Source organism: Petaurus breviceps, unplaced genomic scaffold (genome assembly GCF_028583685.1).
Source record: "Petaurus breviceps papuanus isolate PSGF00001 unplaced genomic scaffold, PetGlider_PUasm1.0 185, whole genome shotgun sequence".
Classification (NCBI taxonomy): Eukaryota; Metazoa; Chordata; class Mammalia; order Diprotodontia; family Petauridae; genus Petaurus; species Petaurus breviceps.
The window spans coordinates 41,746,950-41,760,123 of record NW_027185797.1 but is presented as its reverse complement, the minus strand read 5'-3'; the positions used below and the strand labels follow the sequence as shown (position 1 = coordinate 41,760,123).

Here is a 13,174-nt window from a genome sequence, read left to right as displayed (position 1 = left end):
GGAGGACGCCGAGCGCTCCTCGGCCAATCAGCGTCCCCCCCCCCCCCCCCCCTGGGCTCGGGGCCCCGCCCCACGCGAGTAGGGGCGGGGCGGGGCGGGCGGGGCAGGGCTGGGGGCGGTCTCGGATCCCCAGTTTAATCCGCTCGCTTCCGCTGCCCGGGCTCACAGGCACTTTGAGCGCCCGCTCCCGTGCCCTGCCCGACGGTAGCCTTGCAGCAAGAGCTGGCCGTCCAGGAGCCGAGGCTCTGCCCGGAGCGCGGCGTCCGCTGACCACAAGCCTCCCAAGGGCCCCGGTGCTGGGCTAGCGGACCGCAAGAAGGGGGCAGAAGGAGCCGGGACTTTGGTCTCGCAGCCCCTCGGGACCCCGGGGAAGAAGCCCGCCGCACACCCGGCTTCCCCAGGGGCCGCAGGGCCGAGCCGTCCGGCCTCGCTGACCGCCCAGGCAGCCCGAAGGACCCAGCTCTAGGGACCCCGCGGACCCTCCTCGGCGCCCAGCCCCGGGAAGCCCAAAGGGCGAAGATGGTGGCCGAGCGGACCCCCGGAAGCCTCAAGAGGGGCGCGGCCAACGGCGCGGCGGCGGGTCCCGCTGAGGAGCCCCCCGGCGGCGGCTGCAGCGGCGGCGGCGGGGGGCGGCGGGTGCGCTCGTGCCTGCGCGCCAACCTGCTGGTGCTGCTGACCTTGGCCGGAGTGGCGGCCGGGGCGGCCGTGGGCCTGGCCGTGGCGCGCTGGGCGCCGCCGCTGAGCCGGGCGCACCAGGTGGCCTTCTCGTTCCCCGGGGAGCTGCTGCTGCGCCTGCTGCGCCTCATCATCCTGCCGCTCGTGGTGTGCAGCCTGGTGGGCGGCGCGGCCAGCCTGGACCCGGCCTCGCTCGGCCGCATGGGCGGCTGGGCGCTGCTCTTCTTCCTGCTCACCACGCTCCTGGCCTCGGCGCTGGGCGTCGGGCTGGCCTTCGCGCTGCGCCCCGGCGTGGGCACCCAGGCCCCGGAGGCGCAGGGCTCGCAGCAGCCCCCCGCCAAAGAGGTGCTCGACTCCTTCCTGGACCTCTTCAGGTACCCGGCCCTCCCGGGGCTCCACGTGGTGCGGCCCCTTGCCACGTGGTGCCCGGATGTGGGGTCCCTCTCCCCGCCACGCGTCCTCCCCTCCCTGGACGGCGGGAAGTCCGGGGAGTGTGGCCTCTTGGGCGCAAGCCAAACTTAGCCCTTCCAGCCGCCCTCTCCCCGCCGTTGGCCGAGGATGGATGGACCGGACTGCGCGCCCTGCTCCCCACCCCGGGGATCAGCCGGGGCCACTCTTTCCAGTTTCCCGTCCCAAGCCGGCCGAAGTGCGCCTCCTTTGTGTTCCGCTCCTCTGTGGTGGGCTGGGTCTTTTCTGATGCCTTTGGGGAGGCAGGGCTTTTGCCTCCAACCCACTTCTATGGGGGTAAACATGCTACTCTCGACTCTCGGCTAGCCCAACTTGGGGGACCCCGCCCGACTGCCCTCCCTTCCAGCTGAGAAGCCATGCCCGTTCCTGTCTGAGGATCTGGGATTTTGAGTGGACAGCTGTGTCCAGATATGTCGCTTTCACCACCCCCAGGCTGATGATTCAGTATTTCTGTTTAGGGAAATGGAATGTTTGATTGGAACAGTCTGAAATCATGAGCAATTCCCTTAACCTCTCTGTGCTCTGTTCTGCTTTGGCTAATACCCCATCTTGAGGGTCCCCTTTCTGCCCTGCACCTCCAGGCCTCTGAACGTCTCAGCTCGTTTGTACAGAGAGGGAGCTCGGTTGAGGTTGTCAGCCATTGGCTGAGCCAGGGCCAACCCAAACTGGCATCCCGGGGTGGGGGACGCTCCCCATCTCCTGATCCCTAGCTGAGGGAGATAGAAGTCTCTTGTTAGTGCTTCTCAATGACAGCAGGAGGAGGAAAAGGGGGAAGAGGAGAAACAGCTCTCAGACCCCCCCCATCTGAGATGAAGAAACAGTCCCAGTGACTTGTCCACAGTCATCTCTTGTAAACTGCAGAGCTGGGATTTTTGTTTCCCAAGTCCCGTGCAGTCTCTCCTTTGGTGATTCTCTCCGCTGGGTGGTGCAGCTGATAGACTGCTGGACCTGGAGGCAGGAAATGCCACCTCAGACACTTCCTAGTTGTGTGACCCTGGGCAAGTCACTTCACCTAACCTCAGTTTCCTTAGCATAGGAATAATAAAAACACCTACTTTGCAGCTTTTGTTGTCAGGATCAAATAACATACTATTTGTAAGGTACTTAGCAATATAAAAGCTTCTCCCCTTTCCTTCCTCTGCTGTTGAACTTTTGGGACTAGGGATGGGCCCTGATTTCTCTGTGGCAGTGTTTACAGGGGTTGTGTTTACTTTGCACTGTCAGGCATCAGTGGGTTGGACAGATTGGGTAGGTTGCTTCCTCCCTTTCCCCCTCCCACTTTATGGCTGGAAGGGGAGATAACCCTGGAGACACTAGGAAAGCTCTTGCAATCGTCTGATAAGCCTTAACCTGTTAGAGGAAGGAAAAAAAGTGAATTCAGGCCATGAAGTGAGCCTGGGGGGGGGGAGGCAGTGTTGACATCCCTGTCTCCTGGGGCCAGGGGATGTGAAGGCCCAATTTTTACACTCACTGGCCTTTGGCTAATACCCTTTTTTACTTCATACATATACTCTTATACAGACAAGAGGATTAATACCTGGACACATAGACACTTGAACTTGGCGGGGTGAGCACTTTTTACACACACACACACACACTTTCCCACATTCCTTTTGCTTCTCCTAACAGCTCTTGGCCTGACACAACCCCTCAGCCACCCCTGGAAGGAACAAAACTCCCTGGGGTGATTAACACTTGCAGCCTCTGCCTAAGTGACCATCTGTCCGACAGCAGGTGCTTGAGAGAGAGGAGGACCCACAGGGTGAAAGGGTGCTTACTTCTTTTCCCTAACCCGTGTATCTGGCCTAACCATCTGTCTGAGCATGTCACAGTGAAGGGTTATTTTTTTCCTCTCATATGTAGCTGCTCTGTGATTGTCTCTGTTGAGTTATAGAAACACCACTCTGTGCAAAAGGCATATGTTTTATATATACATACATGTGTTTACATGTATCATATACATACATATATGTGTGTGTCTACAGGAAGAAGGGTGGTTTTTCTCCCATAGACTTGAGTGTAGGGCGGGATATTTATTACCATAAGCCATGAAAATTGGGTTTGCAGATGACACATTCTCAAGTCCCCAGGGTGAGGCCTTTGCCTAGGGCTGAATTGGGGGTTCCTCCCTTTCCAGCCAGGTTACTGCTAATCTGCAGCTTGCAGGAGGGGCCCTCTCCTCAGGATGAGCTCCCTGAGGCCCAGTAGAGGGGAGGGAGCCGGGAGAAGGCACACAGGGCAATCTAGTGTGCTTCCCTCTGTCCAGGACTCCTGCTTGGGCCATACTAATGAAGCTGGCACTCTGATAACCTCCCCCTCTTCTCTACCACAAACCCTGAGTCTCTCACACTCAGTAACCACAGGCCCATCTGCTTTGCTATATGGTGATGCCAGGGTGTTCAGTTTGCCAGCTGGTGGGAAGGGGTATCTGGGGAGGCCTCCCCCATCCTGTCTCATAGAAATGCCTTCCCTTCCCTTAAAGGCAGTGCCACATCTCTTGGGCTGTAAGGGACCCCCTGAGAGCTGGAAAGGTTTGGGAGAAGAGAGCTGAGAACGTAGTCGTCTCAGATTCTCTCCCTTCTTCCCCTTCCCCACCTTCCTCCTTTACCCCCAGGCCTGGCTTCAACATGGAAATGGATGGGATCTCCCCTTTTCTTTGTTGCTCTGGATGCTAAGGCCTATGCAGAACAGCAGGCCTCTAAGAATGCCACAGCCTCTTACAGGCCTTGCCCTCCTTCCACTTGTTCTCAGCCTTCCCCTGTGACCCTTCCCACCTCCCTTCCTCTGGTGTTAGAGGCTCACAATTCCCCTGGATCGAGAGCAGAGCCAGGCTCCTGCCCCTCCCCACAGCTAGGTGACTGGGCAGAGCCTTGGGGAGGGGTGGAAGGACACCACGGTCGGTCGGGCTGCACAGGGAGAATTTCTCCTTTTGTTTCATCCTGTATTTAACCATGTCTTGTGTTTTTATAGGAATATCTTTCCTGATAACCTTGTGTCGGCAGCCTTTCGATCTGTAAGTGTCATTCAAGGGCTTCGGGAATGGGAGGGGAGGGTGGCCCGGAGTGGGCTTTGGGAAATAATCCTCCTTTTCTCCCCAATTCTTTTCACCTCAGTATTCCACCGAGTACAAGCTGAACGAGACCAATATGACCACACTGAAGGTAATTTGGGGGGTGGGGTACTGCAGGGCCAGGATCTCTCTTCTTTCCTCCTCCCTCCTTTTCCTCTCCTTTTTCCTCTTTCTCTCCCCCCTCTCTTCTTCACCCTTTCCTTCGCTCCCTCCCTTTCTCTTCCTCCTTCTCCCTCTCCTTCCTCCTTCTGCCTCTCTCTCCTTCCTCCCTGTCTCTCTCCTTCCTCCTACATCTTTCCTCCCTCCTTCCCTGTTTCTCCCCTTCCTCTATCTCTCCTTCCCTCTCCCTCTGTCTCTCTTCTTTCTCCTTCTCCTTCCTCCTTCTCCATCTCTCCTTCCTCCTTCTCTGTCTCTTCTCCCCAGCCCCCCTCTCTCCTTCTTTCCTCTTTCTTTCCACCCTACCCTTCGGCTGACTTTCCCAGCTCTTTTCACTTTCTTCTAGTCCATTCAGTTCTGGACTAAGCTTCCCCAGTGATTGTGAGAAGAGCAGAGCAAGGTAATTGAGAAAAGGGTCGTTTGGAGGGGAGTTAATGGAAAAGAACCAAATGACTTCTTTTCTGACCCTTGGAATTGTAATAGCAGGAGGCAGGAAAGGCTGAACAGTGACAGCAGGGGGGCCGTGAGTGCCTGCTGAGCTGTGACCAGCCCGGATCTGGGTTAAGTCACTTCCACAAGCGTTTGTTAAGGCAGCTCTATCTGGCTGGGGCAGGGGGTGTTTCTAGTCACTTCTAGCCTTTTCCTAAGATGCCTTGTCCCATCAATGCCCCCATGGTCAGGCCCTGTGCATCCTCTCGCCTCTAATCCCTCCTTTGACTAGAGCTAGAATAATCTTTTGTGTATGGATCTGATCCAGCCCCTCTCTGTTGCCAGCCCAGTCAAGTTCAGCCCTTCTGCCTGTGGCATTCAATCCAGCATTAATTCCCATTGCCCAAGCTGGACTAGTCTCTGCTCTCACCTCTGGCTCCTTTCTTTGCCCGAAGCTTTCCCTGGATATATTTTCTGCAACTCTTGACCCCTTCCCAAGATGGGGCTATAGAGCTGCCCAGGGACATCTTGAGCTCAAGCCCTCGTTTTGTGGATAAGGATGTGGGGACTTAGGAAGGTCATGCAGGTAGTGAAAGTCCTTAGTGGGATTTCAGCCCGTCTTCTGACTCCTTCCAACTCTAATGGAGTTCTCCTGTGGTGCACACTGGATCATGGGTTCTAGGAGGAGGGCCTTGGAGTGAGAAAGACTTGGATTGGAATGCTTCCCTAGGCACTAGATCTGTGACCCTGGGCAAGTTACTAAACTTCCCTGAGACTCAGTCTGTAAAATGGGGGTAATAATGGCATCTTCCTTATGGGGCTGTTTACAAATGTAATTTTTAATTTAAATTTTATTTAAATGTTGGACACAGTGTACTGCAAACAGTAGCACTTAACACACCTCTGTTTTGTCTTGACTCTCACTGACAAATGTCTCCTCTCTGCCCTAGGAACCCATTGGGAGGGAAGTGGAGGGGATGAACATTCTGGGGCTGGTGGTGTTTGCCATGGTGCTCGGGGTTGCCCTACGTAAGATGGGGGCAGAAGGGGAGCTGCTCATCCGCTTTTTCAACTCCTTCAACGAGGCCACGATGATAATGGTGTCCTGGATCATGTGGTAGGTCCCCAGGGAACAGGGTCTTTTGGAGACACGGACCCTCCTTTGGGGAAGCTGGCTTAGGGTGGGGTAGGGGGAAAGAAAGGGCACGCAGAGGCCTCTGTTCTCACTGCAGGTATGCACCTGTGGGCATTATGTTCCTGATTGCCGGTAAGATTGTGGAGATGGAAGATGTGGGCCAGCTCTTCGCCAGTCTGGGCAAATATGTCTGCTGCTGTATCCTGGGACACATCATCCATGGGCTGCTTGTGCTGCCCCTCATCTACTTTGTCATTACTCGAAAGAACCCTTACCGCTTCCTGTGGGGGATCGTGCCGGCCTTGGCCACTGCCTTCGGGACCTCCTCTAGGTACAACACCCAGCGAGCTGCCTCAGACTGTTCCTTCAAAGCCTCCGTTGGCACAGGAGAGGTCTCAGCGAGACTCTGCTCGAGCTTCCTGATGGCCAAGTGTGGCCAAAGTCTCCCCGCTCTTGGCTGATACCCCAGAGCCGCCTCCCTTGAGCCTGAGTCTCCCAGTTTAGTTTATCCCAGCGTGGTAGCCAGCATCTCACCTGCCCTGGGTGGGTCACACCTTTTCGGGCCTCAGTCGCCTCCTTCCTAAAATGAAGGGATTGGCCTGGAGCCTTCTCTTTCTAGTGAGTTCCCTGAATTGGGGATGGGGGGATAGCTTGGGGTAGAATGAGGTCAGGTTGCACTGATCTGACCCCGCCCCATCCTGGTGTCCTTGATTATCTCCAGCTCAGCAACCCTGCCACTGATGATGGAGTGTGTAGAGGAGAAAAACGGAGTCTCCAAACACATCAGCCGCTTCATCCTGCCCATTGGAGCTACGGTGAACATGGATGGTGCCGCCCTCTTCCAGTGTGTGGCTGCTGTCTTCATTGCCCAGCTAAACAACGTGCCCCTCAAATTCATCCAGGTCATCACCATCCTGTGAGCAGGGAGATGGGGGGGTTGGACACCCAGCATGGGGCCGGGGCTCTGCTATGTGGAGCCAGTGTGGATCTGGGCAGATTGAGATACACTGATTTAGAATGGGGGGAGGGAGACCCTGGAGGCTCGGGATGTATGAGACACGGGGGTATTAGACCTGGGACAAGTTGGGGCAAGGGGTTGCCCCTGACCTAGGAACTCATTCCCTTTGGCAGCATCACCGCCACAGCCTCAAGTGTGGGCGCAGCCGGCATTCCTGCAGGGGGTGTCCTGACTCTGGCCATCATCCTGGAAGCCATCAGTTTGCCCACCAAAGACATCTCCTTCATCCTGGCTGTGGATTGGCTGGTGTGAGTACTCAAGGTTCCTCCTCCTCCTCCTCCTCCCCCCAGACTCTCAGGCTGACTGTATTACATGGGTGGGGCAGGCATTCCTGATTTGGTGGGATCGAGCCATGGGAGGCCTCCTGCTAACTCTCATCCCTCCCTCCACCCTGTCCCCAGGGACCGCTTCTGCACCATCATCAATGTGGAAGGGGATGCCTTTGGAGCTGGCCTGCTTCAGTGCTACGTGGACCACAATGAGGTGGGCCTGGGGAGTCTGGGGCCTGAGCTGGCAGAAGTCAAAGATGATGCCTCTGTGGTCCCCCTGTCCCCCGAGGCCGACCCCCTCATCCTCAAGACAGTCAAGTTTGGTGGCCCTGCTGGGGATGCAAACAGCTGTGAGAAGGAATCAGTCATGTAGAGCTGGCGCTCCCAGCTCTAGAAAGACACAGAGACAATATTTTTTGGAAGGGGGTTCCTTTCCCACACTCCAGCAGCCCTCCTTTTCTGGCCTATGCAGTTTGCTGCTGCTGGGGAGGGTCAGTTCAAACCATGGCCTATCTCCCCCAGTCTCCTGGGCAGGGGAGGAATGTCCCCTTTGGGACCCTGACTGGTTGTGCTCTGGAGGTAGCTTCTAAGATCCAGAGAAAAGGCTGGACTGACAGATAGGCATGCACTTCTAGCTTCCTTTTTGCTGCCTGGGACCCTGAGTTGGACAGTTTAGCTCCCCTTGCTGACCAAAATTCTTAGTGTCTTCTCCCACCTACCTCCACACCCTTTCCAGGTCGAGTGTGTGTGACCTCCTCTGTGCCCCATCCTCAGGACACACTGTTCTCTGGCCATCAGAGCCTGAGTGACAGCAGCATCTGAGAACTGGGGGGAGGGGAGCAGAACTCTGGCTCCCAGCCTATTCCCTAGTTAGGTTGGGGAGGGGTGTGGTCCAAGGCAATAAATGTGTGTCTAACCATTCCTGGGCTTATGTGCTATCTTGGGGACACCTGTCAAAGGATGGAGCCCTTTGGGCCCTCTGGAGCTGCAGGGTATGAAAGAGGGAAAACCAAGGACACGTGGCATGGTGGGGTGGAGGGAGTAGGATCCTGAGGCCCTAAGATGACCCCCAAGACCACATGGCCCCCCCTCTTCCTGGCTGCACCAGGAGTTGGGGGAGAGTGCCACCTAGTGGTCACTGGGATCTGGGAACCACACAGCAGACAGTCTGGGCCGGCCCAGCAGCAGGGGGTCTTTTATTGCTACCCTTGCCATGTACCCCTCCCCATGACCCCGACATTCCTGGACGGCCTCAATCTTTTCCATGCAGGCCTGAGAGCTAGTCTGTTGCCCTCTTGGGAGGGATGGCTCTTGGTACAGAACAGCCACCTACTCCCTACCATGTCACCCGCTGCCTGCGAGGCTCTTGAGGGCTGGGTTGGGGTACTCTGGGTTCTCGATGGCACCAGGCCCAAACTTGAGCTCCAAGAAGCGGCGGTAGTTGTTGGGGGCCTGGGCCAAGAAGCCAGCAAATTGAAGTGGCACCAGTGGGTGGAGGAAGTGCTCGGGGAACTCCACATCCTGGCGGTGGTCGAGCCACGTATCCTTGGTCATGACACCGTTCCGTGGGTAGAAGGGCCACAGGTCCACATGGAGGTGGTTGGTTTCACTGTACTGGACACGGAAGAAGTCTCCCTCCACGGCCTTCTCCCACACGAAGCCTCGCTCATCCACCACTGAGCCGACCTCGGCCCCCCGCAGCTGTTCACAGTTGGCCACGTCCTCCAGGTAGATGCCAAGGTCGACGTCATAGTCCCACGGGATGATGTCGCCGTGCCGCACAGCTCCCAGCAAGCTCCCCCCTTCCAGCCAGTAGCGGACCCGGGCGGCCTCAAGGACACCTATGACGTGCCGAGCAGTCTCACGAAGGGCCTGCAGGCAGCAGGGGGGCGTCCAGCGGCCCTCGTAGAGGTAGGAAGGGGTATCGCCCACCACCGTCTCAAAGCACCTGGCTGTCTCCTTGCCACAGCCAAACCACTCCTGCCTTCCGCCCTCCCAGCTGACCAGTCGCATGCCCAGAGTCCGCAGGAGTGCATCCCGCCGGGCACGGCCTTCCTTCTCAGCCTTCCAACGGGCGTGGGCTGTAGCCAAGGGAGGCTGCCGGGCAGGGGCAAAGGGCAGGTCTAGGAGGCGCACGGACCAGCCTCGCACCGACGTCTGAAGGAAGAGGCTGGTGCTCATGGGCCGGGCAAGGGGTACGGAGAGGTTAAAGAGATCTCTCGTCCTGACCACCACCACTACCTCTCCATCCAGGGCGTCACAGAAGGGGGGGTCTGGAGCTGGACCGTAGCTGGCTGTCCACTCGCGCAGATTCACCTCCAGTGCCAGGCAGTGGGGGGGGTTTGCTGTTGCTACAGGTGCAGCCACCAGCCGGGCATGGGTGTTTTTCAGCTCCTCTGCCATGCGCTGGAGCTGCCCGGGAGACTCTGCCCTCGTCCCATCAGGCACCAGGGCCACGAACTCTGTGTCCACATAAGTCTCAGGCTGGGAAGCAGCAGCTGGCCGATCCAGGGCAGGCTGAAGCAGGGCCAGCCGCACGTTGGGGACAGCAGGCAGGGCCAGGGGCGGGTAGGGGAGAGTGTCAGCAGCCACGACGATGGGCTGGGTGGGGTCGTGGTGCAGGAAGGAGGCCACTACCTCGGGCACAGCATTGTCAAAGGCTTCAAATTCCCGGATGAGCACGGTGACCCGAGGGTCTGGGGCCGAGTGGGGCAGGCGAGGGGGCCGGACTGCTCGGCCCCCCCGGCGGCGCTGCTGCTGCAGCCTCGACACATAGAAGAAGACGAGGAGGTTGAGGGTGATAGCGGCCGCCAGTGCGACCTGGCATCGCGTAAGACGCATCTGGCTTTCAGAAGGGGCTAGCCCCGGGATCCTGGGAGCCTGTGTGGGTTTGGGAGGTGAGTGAAAGGCAGGGAGGCAGTGAAGTTTATACTCCCCAAAGCACCCTCTCCTCCACTCCCTCCCCCACTTCCCCCCACTGACTTCTACCCTCCCACTTCCTAAGATTGAGAGCTGGTAGGACCTTGAAGCTCACCTAGTCCAAACCCCTCATCTTACAGAGGAGAAAACTGAGGCTTGAAAGGGTGATTATGATTAGCTCCTGGTTTTACAGACAGCAAAACTGCGTGTTCTGCCTTCAAATTCAGCGCGGCTTCTGTTACCACCACACATGCTTCCTGTTCCACTGACCCTTCTGTCCCTAGTGGTAAACAGCTCAGCCACTTTCTGCCTGACCCATCCCAGGCCTTGTCTCTTGGGAGAGGATGACTCCTTCTCTGGGCCTCCTCCTGCCCCCCAGGCTCAGCCTGGACCCTCACAGAGCAGAGGGCCTGGGCCACACACACACAGGTACACACAGACACACACACATACGAAACCTGGTTACCTGGTCCTTTCTGTTTCTACTCTGCCTTCCCCAAAATGCTAGGACTTCAGTCTGCCTATCTATGGGATATGGGGGCAACCCTGAGCCTCCACCCAGACTCACTGCTGGCCCCTCTGTCTGCTCTGGAAGAGCCCCAGGCTCCCCTCAAGGAAGCCCTGGCGCCCAAATCTCCCACCCTCCCTGGCTTGACGCTCTGTGGCTGAGGACCCCCGGTCAGTGCCCACCCCTAAGCCCCAGGCGCAGGGGCCAGTTCTGAGAAAGCAGAGTCTGAGGTCTAGACGATTCTGGGCTTTGCTCAGAAGTGCTTTGTAACCCTTAAAACATCATAGGGACCTGAGTTGCTGTTCCCTCAGACTCTTGTCTGCATTGGATCTGGATTCAGTGGGCAGGAGGTACTCATAAATACCTGAGCCCAGAGGAGGATCTGTGCCATTGTGGCACCCCAGGCTCTGTTCTGCCTCGCCTCCCCTGCATTCGAGCCCAGATTGGGACTAGCAGGCTAAGTAAGCTCCACTCCCCCCCCCCCAAAACAAACCAAACACCTTCCCTTCCAGACCTCGAACTCTATGAATCCTGGCTAGTCACAGGACACAGGTATTTAAAGGCCTTGTAGAAGGATTCAAATCTCCCTGCCGACCCATAGTACTCCTCTGGACTTGGAGGCTGGGTTTGGAGGTCCCCACTGGCCCTAACGATAGCAACCTATCTATGATCATTGAGTCCAATCCTGTCATTTTCCTGAGGAGGAGACTGAGGCATAGGAAGAGAAGGATTCTGGGCAAAGTTGCAAGAGTGGTGGGCAGCAGCCTCCCTTCTGTGAGTAGCCTATGGATCGCAAAGGCTTGCACCCATTGGGAATAAGGTCCTGCATGGGGTGCAGGGGGGTGGGGTGGCAAGAACCCTGAGAGGGGCAAGGCATAGTCCCAATCCTCTCTGGAAGTTCAGTCTTGGAGGGGAGATAAGACAGACACAGATAACTACCATACCAGTATATTGCTGGATCAAGAAGGGATATTAGACATCCTCTCCAAGGTCCTCTTTACAATCCTATCTCTGCCCCTGACTTTCTGCGTACCCTTATGAAAATTCCCTTCCTTTCTCTGGGCCTCAGTTTCCCTATCTGTAAAAGGAATGTTCTGGTTTTCTGCTGGTCTAGGATTCTGAGAAAATGAGTATGGGCATCTGGGTGGAAGGGAGGTAACCCCCCCAGGTCCAATTCCATGCCAGTTTCTATTCTAGCCTAGTAGGCAATCTCAAAATTCCCCAAGGTAGGGGGCCCTAGAGCTTACCTTTTTAGCAGAGATGTGTATAGAAATCCCCAAGGCTAATTGCTTTTCCTGCTGAGGGGTTAGGGAGGGAAAAAAGGCTGAATTAAATGCCGCTTTGGGATCCCTCTCAGGGGATGAGCATCTCACCCAATAGCATAGCTGCACAGCTTTGACATCCCCCCTCCTCAGGTTTACATGGTATACCCCAGTGAAAGGTAGAGTTGTTTCCTTGAAAGGGGCAGGGCTGGTTGTCCGCCTTTCTCAAGGAGGGACAGTGAATGGGGGAGGGGAATGATTTGGCCTCTCCTTAAAAGGGATGGAGTAAACTCTGGTAACTTGGAAGTCCCCCCCCCCCTTCTGCATCTGTCTAGATTTAGGAAAAGGGGTGAGTGAAAAAAAAGGAGCCTGATGCCCAGTAACCATAGCAACCTGCCTCCCTTCTCCCAACTGCAAACCCATAAGCCCTGCTCAAGCACAGCATCCCGACCCCAGGTGGGTCTGGACACTTCAGAGAGGCTGAGAAGGGCGGCCCTCCCCCCTGTTACTGTGTGCGGTGGGGGGGGGGGGGGGGTAGGGAAGGGGTATCAGGGCAATCGCCCTTTCCTTCCCTGGGCATTAGCTCACCGGGGTCTAGGTGTGCTACTGGGCCTGGATACCATAGCAACCCGAGCCGAAGATGTCTGGGAAGGGGCAAGATTAAGGTGACCACAGTAACAGTTCTGTGGCAGCTGCCATGGCGACTGGCCTCTGGGGATGGGGGAGGACTCGGGAACAAACTCGGGGTCGCTCTAGTCGTTGATCCTGGCCCAGGGAATCCTAAAATTCGGGAGGAGGGGAGGGGATAAAGGGTTTTGGAGCAGGTAAGTGTTGCCACGGCAACCAGCCAGGCAGGGAGAGGGGGCTGCAGAGGAGACTCACGGAGGCCAGCCGGATTGCTATGGCAACCCAAAGGTAGGGGAGGGGGTGGAGAAGCAGGCCAGGATTGGCAGACGGAGGGCTGGCAGGGCGGGCCGTCGTTGCTATAGCAACCAGTGGGGGGGGTGGAGGAAGGGGTCCAGGAGACAAAGTGAGGACGGGCTCCCCGTTGCTATGGTAACCCTACAGTGATGAGGAGGAAGGGGTCTGAGGAGGGGCCAGAAAGGGAGGGGGACGCGGAGGGGAGACCGGTTGCTGTAGTAACCGGCGGGCCAGGATGTGTCTCGGATCTGAGGTTGGGAGTGGAAGGAGGCAGCAAGGCCCTTGGGTTGCTATAGTAACTGGTTCGAGGGGCGGAGCCAGGAGCCCAAGTCTAGTCGGGGGGG

At 57.2% G+C, this 13,174-nt stretch overlaps 2 protein-coding genes across 5 annotated transcripts; one reads left to right on the top strand and one right to left on the bottom strand.

The window, feature by feature from the left end:
* The first annotated feature begins 133 nt into the window (after positions 1-133).
* Positions 134-8,139, top strand: SLC1A5 (solute carrier family 1 member 5). Of its 2 annotated transcripts, none has more exons than XM_069089094.1 (8): positions 134-1,049; positions 4,114-4,156; positions 4,257-4,304; positions 5,749-5,915; positions 6,031-6,264; positions 6,655-6,849; positions 7,065-7,199; positions 7,353-8,139. In XM_069089094.1, exons 1-8 carry the CDS (start codon positions 520-522, stop codon positions 7,591-7,593), a joined length of 1,593 nt encoding a protein of 530 aa, XP_068945195.1. In that variant the 5' UTR covers positions 134-519; the 3' UTR covers positions 7,594-8,139. The 2 variants fall into 2 exon arrangements, with proteins under 2 accessions (XP_068945195.1, XP_068945196.1); XM_069089095.1 differs by lacking the exon at positions 134-1,049 and adding an exon at positions 2,432-3,527.
* A 250-nt stretch (positions 8,140-8,389) lies between these two features.
* Positions 8,390-12,685, bottom strand: FKRP (fukutin related protein). Of its 3 annotated transcripts, XM_069089099.1 has the most exons (4): positions 12,498-12,685; positions 11,895-11,945; positions 10,255-10,419; positions 8,390-10,100 (listed from the first exon to the last, which is right to left on the bottom strand). In XM_069089099.1, exon 4 carries the CDS (start codon positions 10,059-10,061, stop codon positions 8,565-8,567), a length of 1,497 nt encoding a protein of 498 aa, XP_068945200.1. In that variant the 5' UTR covers positions 10,062-10,100; positions 10,255-10,419; positions 11,895-11,945; positions 12,498-12,685; the 3' UTR covers positions 8,390-8,564. The 3 variants fall into 3 exon arrangements, with proteins under 3 accessions (XP_068945200.1, XP_068945198.1, XP_068945199.1); XM_069089097.1 differs by lacking the exon at positions 10,255-10,419 and having other exon boundaries at positions 12,498-12,684; XM_069089098.1 differs by lacking the exon at positions 10,255-10,419 and having other exon boundaries at positions 11,895-11,942; positions 12,498-12,684.
* Positions 12,686-13,174: the final 489 nt, after the last annotated feature.

Bases quoted from the DNA above. Each gene is read 5' to 3' on its own strand.
- SLC1A5 (XM_069089094.1), top strand. From the start codon at position 520: ATGGTGGCCGAGCGGACCCCCGGAAGCCTCAAGAGGGGCGCGGCCAAC. The intron at 5,916-6,030 runs GTAGGTCCCCAG...TTCTCACTGCAG, and splicing joins ATGGTGTCCTGGATCATGTG to GTATGCACCTGTGGGCATTA. The intron at 6,265-6,654 runs GTACAACACCCA...GATTATCTCCAG, and splicing joins GCCTTCGGGACCTCCTCTAG to CTCAGCAACCCTGCCACTGA.
- FKRP (XM_069089099.1), bottom strand. From the start codon at position 10,061: ATGCGTCTTACGCGATGCCAGGTCGCACTGGCGGCCGCTATCACCCTC.